This window comes from Erinaceus europaeus, chromosome 6, assembly GCF_950295315.1.
Source record: "Erinaceus europaeus chromosome 6, mEriEur2.1, whole genome shotgun sequence".
Classification (NCBI taxonomy): Eukaryota; Metazoa; Chordata; class Mammalia; order Eulipotyphla; family Erinaceidae; genus Erinaceus; species Erinaceus europaeus.
In genome coordinates this window covers 16,337,664-16,348,849 of record NC_080167.1, presented here as the reverse complement: position 1 = coordinate 16,348,849, position 11,186 = coordinate 16,337,664, and the positions used below count along the sequence as shown (strand labels likewise).

General features: G+C 46.6%; 1 protein-coding gene across 1 annotated transcript in view; it reads left to right on the top strand.

The window, feature by feature from the left end:
• The first annotated feature begins 757 nt into the window (after positions 1 to 757).
• VPS37B (VPS37B subunit of ESCRT-I) overlaps positions 758 to 11,186 on the top strand; it is a 29,390-nt gene continuing 18,961 nt past the window's right edge. The window contains exon 1 of the mRNA XM_007539794.3: positions 758 to 949. Within this exon, the coding sequence (XP_007539856.2) occupies positions 830 to 949 (120 nt within the window). The 5' untranslated portion in view covers positions 758 to 829. The remainder of the gene's footprint in view (positions 950 to 11,186) is intronic.

Sequence of the window (11,186 nt, the reverse complement as noted above, 5' to 3'; positions counted from 1 at the left end):
ATAGGAAGAATTGATTCAGGGCTTTTGTACATGCAGATTTTGCTTCCTTGGGCTTCCTATAGAAATGGTAGCCAGCTCCTCCTTTCTCATCCTTTAGGTCTCCTTAGATGACACCCTCCCTGAGGGGGCCATCTTCTACTCCAGAGAATTTTGTCCTACACCAGCATCCATTTCCTTCTCTCTGCTTTCTTCCTTTGTCACTATTTTACTTGTTTCTTGTTTGCTCCCCCTGTTGGTCTGTTAGCTTTATGCAGGTAGGAATTCTTTGTGTCTTTTTCAGAACTGTAGACCACGAAGCAGGTCTGAATAAATATGTTACAAGAATGAGTTGGCAGCTTCACAATTCTGAGGAGCCCAAAGGCATTTAATATTGCTAGTCCTTAAGGCTACTTTCTTTGGGTTTCCTAGGGTCTGGCTGGACTTAAGACGGTCTGCAGGAACTTCCTTCCTTGGGACTGTTTTCTCTGGATGTAGAAATTTCTTTTCCTTGAGAAAAAAACCAAAACTGGCTTATGACCTCAAGGTAGAGTTTCCAGTTTCCTGTGCCGCAGTGGCATCATTGCCACGGCTCGCTACTTGACAAGCCGGTTCCAGACCCCGCTACTTCTATAAACCTTCAATCTTTCCCACACCTCGCGGTCCACGTGTCCAGCCAGGTGCCGCGCCAGAACGTCACGCCTGAGCGCCCGCCCACGCGGCGATGACGTCACACCCACAGCTGACGCCACGTGCCCCCCCAGCAAGGGGCGGGGGCTGAGGGCGGCGCTTCCGGTCTCCGCTGCCCGCCTGCCAGAGCGGCGGCGGCGGCGGCCCAGACGGCGACGCGGGGATGGCGGGCGCCGCGGGCGCCGCGGGCGAAGCCCGTTTCGCCGGGTTGTCGCTGGTGCAGCTCAACGAGCTGCTGGAAGACGAGGGGCAGTTGGCGGAGATGGTGCAGAAGATGGAGGAGGTGAGCAGAGCGGGGGCTCGAGGCGACGGCGGGGCCCTCGCGAGGGGCTGCGGGCGGGAGGGGGCCGCGGCGCCGGGAAAGGGGACGGGACGGGCGGGACGGGGACGCGGCGCCGGAGGCCTCGGGCGGGGTCGGGGCTGAGGGGACCGAGATTCGGGCTGAAGGGAAAAGAGCGTCTGGAAACGGACTCGGCGGTGCGGGGGGGCGCGCTGGGGCCTGGGTCGGAGCGGGCTGGGCTGTGGCTGCGTGTGGGGCTGCGAGAGACGGGCTGGGGCGCTCGAGGGGTGCTGAGGAGAGCATGGGGGGTCTCGGGGAGTTTCTCGGGGGTCCGTAGGGTGGTGCTTTCGAGGACTTGCGGTTGTGGCGGGGCGCCCGCGAGGTTGGGGGCACGGGCCTGGGACTCAGGCGGGGCCGGCCGTGGGAGCTCCTGTGCGTGCGCGCGGGGCCCGGGGTGTCAGGCCGCGCGGGCCGCGACTCGCTTGGAAACCGCCCTGAGCTTCCCGGGGGCTGGGCCGGGGCTGGCATCAGGCCCCTTCCACAGGAGGAGGGAATGCGGGGCTTTTAGGACCGTTGGCTCTGCCGACGGAAGCTCCCGGAACTGTTTCGGGGAGAAGGTTTAAAGGGGGAGGGGCTGCAGGCTTACGGCCCGTCCCCCCCCGCCCCCGCCCCGCCCCGCCCCCACCCTGACGGCCAGGGGCCGCCCTCGGTGCTCACGGCAGGTGACGGCCTGGCTTCGTGGTTCCCCGGAGGTCGTGTCCGTCCCCCCCACCCCCCCGTCTCCACGCCCCTCTGAACTCTGCAAGTTGGAGCCTGTGGGTCTGGGGCTCCGCCAGGCAGGTGGACCCAAGCTGATCCCGGCTCGTCTCGCGCTCCTACTCCTTTGTCTCTCAAGTCGGAGCCGCCTTCTTCCCACGCCCCGGGGGCCGAGCCTCTCGCCCAGAAGCCTGTGTGGGGGCTTTCTGGCTTTCTGTCCCGGAGAGGGATTGTTGTGCGCCGAGCCGCCCCCCTTAAAGGGGTGCTTGTGTGGAGGTTGCACATTCAGAATCACTGGAAAACCCTCAACAGATCATTGTCCCAAGCGACAGAGAGGCCACTGTAGTAAGATGGTATCAGGCTTTCCATTAATACACCCCTTGTATTCAGGAGCTTTGTAACTTGGCACATATAATGTTGCTCAGAGACGCAATTTACCCCATTTGCGGTCTCCATGCGGCACTTTCTATTTTAGAGGATAATAAGCGACAGAATCCATCTCTCTTGACTGAGTAAAGGTTTCGTGTCTCTAAAGAAAGAGAATCTTTTTGCTTAATGTGTCTGCTTTTCAGTTGCCGGGAGACCTTTTGTTGCTTGTCAGCAGGCATCTTTCTACTGTAATAATAAAATGATGGGTATATTTTTCTACTTGTAATACTGCCTACAAGTTTTTTTCATTGCATGTGACTATTCCATTCCAAGAAGAACACGGTTCTATAGTTTTGTTTGTGCCACTTTATAGAAATAAACTGCTTTTTAGTGGAAGGAAGATTGTGGAAAGAATCAAGAATTTGGTGGACTTGGAGGCTCTTAGGCAGGGTTTAACTTATTTCCTTTAAGAACTGGAGGGTATCATTCAAAGGGAAGGGCAAATGAACTTAACAGGGTTTCTTTTTAAATAAATAAAAGGTGACCTTCATAGCAGAGTACCTTTTACAAATCCAGAGGACTCCCTGCACTTGGTTACCACATAGTTGCAGTTAAATTACTCAGTTTTTTCTTTAGGGTGCAGTGTTTCTTAAAACAAGGAAACTGAACTCCAAGACCAAAACAAACAACAAAAGGCAGCTCACTTCACCTCACCATAGCCACTCATAGCAAACCCTCTTGCCCTGGTCATGTGAGTTGTGTTTGTCTAACGACCGGGTGGAACATGGGCAACTGAAATATCGACCACTGCCGTTTCACTCAACTGCTAGTGTTGTGCATTTGTTTATTCAGGAGTGGCTGTGGGATGGGGGGGGTAGCAGAAAATACTCTTGATCAAATTGATTAGGCTTCAAAATCATCCATCCTAGGCTGGACACGGTCACTTCTCTACTGTCTGGTTTCAAGGAAGTCACTTCACCCGTCTGACCATGGGAAGGATGTTAAGATAGTGTCTGTTTCATAGAGTTGATATGGCAGTTGTGTGAGGTAGTGGGCCTTAATTCCTTAACACAGCGTGCAGTTAGTGTTGGGTGACGAGGAATTGCATTTACTGATAATCGTGCAGTTCTTCCTTTTTGGAAAGATTGCTGACAATCATTAATACCACATCATCCTGACAAGTTCATAAGCTCGTATTTAAAGAATTTAAAGGAATTTTTAATTTGCCATTAGCCCTAGGAACATTTTCCTATCTGTGGTCAAAATAATTGTGTCTCAGGAGGTCTGGGATGAGACAGTAAATGGAAAAGGAACAGGCCTTTCGTGGCAGAGTCTCTTAGCTGAACCAAAGACTTTTTTTTTTTAAATTGGCAGAAGGAAGTGCTTTAAATTGTAGAGTAGGACTTCTTCAAGCCTGAGGGGATATTTTGTGGGGATTGGAAAGTGTGGCTGGGTTTTGAAGACACTCACTGTTGGGTTTGAATACAGCTGTACATTATGTTTCACTTACATTGTTTTAATTGTGGTGTGTGAGCTTCAGGGAAGCTAGGGACATTAAGTTCTCATTTTCTGTGCCTGCATTTATCCTCTCGAGTCTTCTGCCCATTCTGTGGCTCCCTGAATGTAGATATCTGTAGTGATCTCTTGCTGATTCCATTTGTTTTGGGCTGACATTTCATATGCACACATTGTTGTTTTTATTTAGTTATTTTTACTTGACAGTGGAATGTATCTTTCTCTGTCCACCTTGACCCCATTGGACTCACAGTCCGCTCCCTTTAAAGGAAATGGTGTCATGGGATTAGGCAGCTAACCTGGACTCTGGGTTATTCTGAGGAAATATTGGTTGGTGCCCATTAATGAGTATACTAAGGGCTCAGAATCATAATCTTTGTTCTTGTGACAAGTGAAAATGCCCACATGCAAAAAATATGCAGGGTCAAGAAGACAGTTCCATGACAGGAAAGAGCTCCGGTCTGGAAGAAACTGTTTCCCTGACAGTGCGTTCAGGTGTGGATTATGTGGGGCTTGGAACTAATATCAGCTCATTGAAATTGACTGACCTTGCTTAAAACAAGGCCAGCTGCTTCCTCCATTCCTTGTGCCTGTGGGACCTGGGTTTAGAAGCTAAGATTTAAACTACTTATGTCTCTTGTGACTTTGGTTTTTGGAAGCTAAGATTTAAATACTTTGTGTGCTGCTGGAGTTTGCTTCTGTTCTTGTTATACAGTCATTATTGTACACTAAAGACTTTAGTTTTTATATTACAGTCTTCTCTTCCATAGACTAATTTTTTTAAGTTTTGAGTAAAAAACCTTTATTTTCTAGAATTCAGCTCTGTCTCACTTTATCTTTTTTAAATGTTTATTTATTCCCTCTTGTTGCCCTTGTTGTTTTATTGTTGTAATTACTATTGTTGTTATTGATGTTGTCGTTGTTGGATAGGACAGAGAGAAACGGAGAGAGGAGGAAGACAGAGATGGGGAGAGAAAGACAGACACCTGCAGACCTGCTTCACCACCTGTGAAGCAACTCCCCTGCAGGTGGGGAGCCGGGAGCTCGAACCGGGATTCTTATGCCAGTTCTTGCGCTTTGTGCCATGTGCACTTAACCTGCTGCACTACCACCTGATTCCTTTTTTTTTTTTTTTTGAGGAGGCACAAGACTGGAAAGAGAGCATATAGTTTAGAGTTGTGTGGACTTTATATCAGTTGTTTAAGCTCTCTGCTTCAGCTTCTCAGCTGTAAAGTGTGGCTGGTAACAGTGTCTGCCTTTTAGGGTTCTTGTATGACCCACATAGTCAGCGACTGCCACCTCTCCAGATTCAAAGGAGGTCTCGAAACTTTACATCAGGCTCAACCTGACGCTGTTGACTGGCTATGGAAGAAGGAAGGGCAAACGCTAGAAGAAGAAGAAGGAGGGGGAGGGGGAGGGGGAGGAGGAGGAAGAAGAAGAACAACAACAACAATAATAATACTTGGCTCAGTGGAAGTTACCAGTAGACGCAACCTCTGTTTTTTTAATAAGAGATATTTGGAATTGTTAGAGTAGCTTAGGCTATAGATTACAGAACTGCTTTGATGCTAGTGGCTTGACCTTTGGCAAGTATTCAGTTTTTCCAGTTGCAGGTTCCTTGTTGGAGACAGCCATAGTTAACACTATATATAGGGCTGTTGGGTGGATTAAATGAGATAAGTAGATAAGATACTTAACCTGTGGTACCTGACAGTGAATACTCAGCCATAACTATTCATTAAGGCTATTAAAAAAATCAAAAGGCTGGGTGGGAGTCAGGTGTAGTGCAGCGGGTTAAGCATACATGGTACAGAGCACAAGGACTGGTGTAAGGATCCCGGTTCAAGCCCCTGGCTCCCCACCTCCAGGGGTGTTGCTTCATAAGTGGTGAAGCAGGTCTGCAGGTGTCTATCTTTCTCTCCCCCTCTCTGTCTTCCCCTCCTCTCTCCATTTCTCTCTGTCCTATCCAACAGTGATGACATCAATAACAATAACTACAACAATAAAAAACAGGCTTAAGATAGTATTCTGCTTTTTGAAGATTTTATTTCAATATCACAACTATGGAGCATTTGTTGTACAGTCTTAAGAAGAACATGAAAAGGGCATAATCCCTATATTATAATTTGAGGACATAAGTAAATATATAAACATCTTCAATGTAAGAGAGACCCAGAGGTGTAGAGTTGTATTTGGAGGAGACCACACAAGTTCTGTCTGGCAATAATGGTGATGGCTATATGCAGTGTGAATGTGCTTAATCTCACTGAAGTGTATACTTAAACATGACTAAGATGGGATCAGGGAGACTGCACACTTTTTTGTCGGAGACCTTGGAAGTCACAGCTTCAATCCCTGACATCACCATATGGCAGAGCTCTGGTCTCTCTCTGAAAATACATCAAATCTTTTTTTCCTGCCAGAGTACTGATCAGCTCTGGCTTACAGTGATGTGGGGGATTGAACCTGAGACTTCAGTCTTTTGCATAACCTTTACCTGGCGCTGAAAATAAAAAAAATTAAAAATAACTAAGATGGTAAATTTTATGTGTGTTTTACCCCAATTTTATAAAAAGAAAATAAAGGCCACATTTGAATTGAGAATACCCTTGAAGGCCTGATGAAGAATGACTCTGCCTGGATTAGACTCCTCTAAGAGATATTTTGATAGGGAAGATTTAAGAACATTGGGACCTGGAAGTTGACTCAGTGGGTAGAGTGCATACTCCCCATGCAAGAAGCTCCAAATCCTTCATGCCACATGCCAGTAACAGACAAAAATAGTTGGAACTCCATGGCTAGTGGACTGGTACTTTGGCGTGTCTCCTTCCCTCTCTAGAAGACAAAATGAAGACTAGGCTGGGGAGGCGGCTCATTGGTAATAAACATGTAAAGCCCTGAGTTTAATCCCTGGTGTCCAATCCCTGGGTTCGCATCAAACAAAACATTAAATATTTAAAAGGGGGGAGTTGGGCGTACGTGGTGCAAAACTCAGTGTAAGGATCCTGATTTGAGCCCCCCCCCACCTGCAGGGGGCGTCACTTCACAAGCGGTGAACCAGGTCTGCAGGTGTCTTATCCATTTCTCTGCCCTATTCAGCAATATCGTCAATAACAACAATAATAATAACCACAACATTGATAAAAACAAGGGCAACAAAAAGGAAAATAAATACTTAAAAAGGGTAGAGAGCAATATAAGAAAACAGTGAATGAAAAATCCTTTGCATGCTTCACTCCCAGGAGCACAGTCTTCACCTCCCAGGGTGCCACTGAATTAGATACTGATTCCTCTTTGTAGGAGTTTGACAGGCAAAAGGAGGGATCAGGAGGAAGTGCTAGCAGGAGCACAGGAACAGAGCAGGAAAGCACATACTGGTTCTGTGACTGGTGAGTTACCGTTTACCTGGGCCAACCAGATAGTCGTGTATAGAGAAATGACAGTAAGGCTGGCAGGACAGAGTGCCATGTTGTGGTCTCATTTGGTGGCAATGAGTTTCTCTGCCTCTTTGGACAAGAAGAACCAGTTGTATGACTAGAGGTGCTTTAAAAATATTCATTTGGGGGGTTGGGTGGTGGTGTAGTGTGTTAAGCACATGTGGCACAAAGTGCAAGGACTGGCGTAAGGATCCCGGTTCGAGCCCCGGGCTCCCCACCTGCAGGGGGGTTGCTTCACAGGCGGTGAAGCAGGTCTGCAGGTGTCTATCTTTCTCTCCCCCTCTCTGTCTTCCCCTCCTCTCTCCATTTCTCTCTGTCCTATCCAACAATGAACAACATCAACAATGGCAATAATAATAACCACAACGAGGCTACAACAACAAGGGCAACAAAAAGGGGGAAAAAATGGCCTCCAGGACCGGTGGAGTCATCGTGCAGGCACCAAGCCCAGCAATAACCCTGGAGGAAAAAAAAAATTCATTTGGCAGCAGACTAGGAGGGGCGTGGAGAGATTCAGGAAGATCAGGCTGGATGTATAAGCGAAAGCACAGGTAAGAAGAAACTAGGCTTTGAACCAAGGTTTTGGGAGAGAAGATGTGGAGCAGCTGAATGGACTCTTTTCCCATCTGGGTGCCCTTATGGCACTATCTCTCCCCTCGTCACCACAGGGACCTCAAAAGCCTTGTTTTTCAAATGCACTCCCCATCTCCTTAGTGACAGAAATACAGTTCCTTAGCCTTTTCATATAACTCTGACTGCATGTGACATGAGTTCTAAAGTCATTTTTTGGGAGTCAGGTGGTAGCGCAGTGGGTTAAGCGCACGTGACGCAAAGCACAAGGACTGGCATAAGGATCCGGGTTGGAGCCCTCGGCTCCCCACCTGCAGGGGAGTCACTTCACAGGCGGTGAAGCAGGTCTGCGGGTGTCTATCTTTCTCTCCCCTTCTGTCTTCCCTTCCTCTCTCTTTTTCTCTCAGTCCTACCCAACAGTGATGACATCAATAACAGTAACTACAACAATAAAACAACAAGGGCAACAAAAGGGAAAGTAAATAAATTAATTAAAGTTTTTTTCACAGGCATGATTTTTATTTTTTATTTATTTTTCTATTTCTTTATTGGGGAATTAATGTTTTACATTCAACAGTAAATACAATAGTTTGTACATGCATAACATCCCCCAGTTTCCCATATAACAATACAACCCCCACTAGGTCCTCTGTTATCCTTCTTGGACCTGTATTCTCCCAGAGTCTTTTACTTTGGTGCGATACGCCAATTCCATTTCAGGTTCTGCTTGTGGGTTTTTTTTTTTTTTCTGATCTTTTTTTTTCAACTTCTGCCTGAGAGTGAGATCATCCCATATTCATCCTTCTGTTTCTGACTTATTTCACTTAACATGAATTTTTCAAGCTCCATCCAAGATCGGCTGAAGTCACCATTTTTTACAGCTGAGTAGTATTCCATTGTGTATATAGACCACAACTTGCTCAGCCACTCATCTGTTGTTGGACACCTGGGTTGCTTCCAGGTTTTGGCTATTACAAATTGTGCTGCCAAGAACATATGTGTACACAGATCTTTTTGGATGGATGTGTTGGGTTCCTTAGGATATATCCCCAGGAGAGGAATTGCAGGGTCATAGGGTAGGTCCATTTCTAGCCTTCTGAGAGTTCTCCAGACTATTCTCCACAGAGGTTGGATCAATTGACATTCCCACCAGCAGTGCAGGAGGGTTCCTTTGACGCCACACCCTCTCCAGCATTTGCTGCTGTTACCTTTTCTGATGTGTGACATTCTCACAGGAGTGAAGTGGTATCTCATTGTTGTCTTTATTTGCATTTCTCTGACAATCAGAGACTTGGAGCATTTTTTCTTGTGTTTCTCGTCCTTTTGGATCTCTTCTGTGGTGAATATTCTGTCCAAGTCCTTCCCCCATTTTTGGATGGGGTTATTTGTTGTCTTGTTGAGTTTGGCAAGCTCTTTATATATGTTGGTTATTAACCTCTTGTCTGATGTATGGCATGTAAAGATCTTCTCCCATTCTGTGAGGGGTCTCTTGATTTGGTTAGTAGTTTCTTTAGCTGTGCAGAAGCTTTTTAATTTGATGTAGTCCCATAGGTTTATACTTGCCTTAGTCTTCTTTGTAATTGGATTCGTTTCATTGAAGATGTCTTTAAAATGTATGCGGAAAAGAGTTCTGCCAATATTTTCCTCTAAGTATCTGGTAGTTTCTGGTCTAATATCTAAGTCCTGATCCACTTGGAATTTACTTTTGTATTTGGTGAAATATAGTGGCTCAGTTTCATTCTTCTGCATATTTCAACCCATTGTTTCCAACACCACTTGTTGAAGAGACTCTGCTTTCCCCATTTAATAGTCTGGGCCCCTTTGTCAAAGATTAGATGTCCATAGGTGTGGGGGCTCACTTCTGGGTAATTTTTAAAAAAATTTATATTTATTTATTTTATTGTTTTTGTAGTTGTTGTTGTTATGATGTCATCATTGTTAGAACAGAGAGAAATGGAGAAAGGAGGGGAAGACAGATGGAGAGAGAAAGACAGACACCTGCAGACCTGCTTCACCTCTTGTGAAGCGACCCCCCTGCAGGTGGGGAGCTGGGGGCTCGAACTGGAATCCTTACACCGGTCCTTGCACTTGGGCGCCACATGTGCTTAACCCGCTGCGCTATTGCTGGGCTCCCTAAATAAATAAAAAAGGTAATTTCTTCTGTCCCTGGCTAGTCTGCCCCCCCTCCCCTTTGTTGTATTCTTTTTTGTGTTCTTGGTATCTCTTGCAATGCTTGGCACACAGGATGTGCCCAGTAAGTGCTGCTGATTGAAGAGAGGTAGTGGGCCTTCAGATGGAAGTAAGCGAAGGACCAGAATGAAACGGGAGGGGAGATGGGTCATTGAGGGGACACCGAGTGTTGAGGGGCCAGAAGGGCAGATCACAGGTGGCTCTGGAGGTGAGAAAATAATCAATTTACAGATCGAAATCTGGGGGCATTGCCCCTTTAGTTACTTGTTGAAATCAAGGATATTAACATTTGAAAGACCACAGGGGAAGTTCATGGGTCAGAAAGAAGTGTCATGAGTACTGGGGAAAAATGAGTCTCCTGGCTTTGTTTTACAGTGTCTTACTAGAGGGCTTGTGCTGTAGCTAGCTGGTCAAAAGGGGAACCTAGAAACAGGCTGAACTATTTGAACCCCATTCACTACCTACAGAATTGGCAGACTCTTATGAAGCCAGCTGTGTTGTTGATTTGTCTTTCATGACAGTATTTATAGCAGAACGTTGCTATGGGGTATCTGTGCGGGGTAGCGCTCAGGGCTGTCTGTGAAACTTCACATATGTTACCATGACTCTCACACTTGAGCATGCTGAGGCAAGAGTTGTAGTTGACTTATTTCCTCAGCTATGTGGGGTTTTCAGATCAAATCATTATTCAGGAAAACTTTCACTCATTATTACAAAGATGACAAAGTTCGCTCGTCACGGAAGAATGAGAGATAGGGAGAAAGAATCTTGTCACTAGGGTACATTGAAGTATGTCAGGGAAAGCTTTCAAAAGCAGTTCTCACAGAAATATGAGGAATGTTGTTTACTGCTGTGCCAAAGAATTTAAGTGAAAAGCAGGTACTTGAATACTACAAGCAGTGTCATAGTTTGTTTCCTTCAAACTAAGTCTTTTGCTACCATCTAGGTGTGCTGAGGGCAGCTCAAGGTTGTGTTCACAGCTCAGTGCTTGGGTGGTGGAGGGCCAGAGTAAGTGCTGGCCAGCGTTGCCATCAGACAGCAGCGTTGGCTCATGTGAACTGGCTGAAGTCAAGCAGCTTTGTCCATTTACTCGACCTTTATGGGGTGTTCAGGGACACAAAACTACTAAGCCACACAGTTTTCATCTTGTAGGATGGCTCAGGTCGCCCAAAGCATTGTCCACAGGAAATAGTGATATGATAATGTCCTGGTGGGAAGGAGCCCTGACAGGCCTCCCTGGGGCAGGAGTGTAGTCAGCTGGGAGTTTTTCCTGGACACAGTGACTCATGAGCTGTGATGCAAAGGTTCAATTATCTAGGTAATGGGGGAGAAGGGTTTTCAGGACAGGAGTTGGCACAACGGCACAGAGAAAACAGAGTAGGCATGTCAAAGGCTGGAGGAGG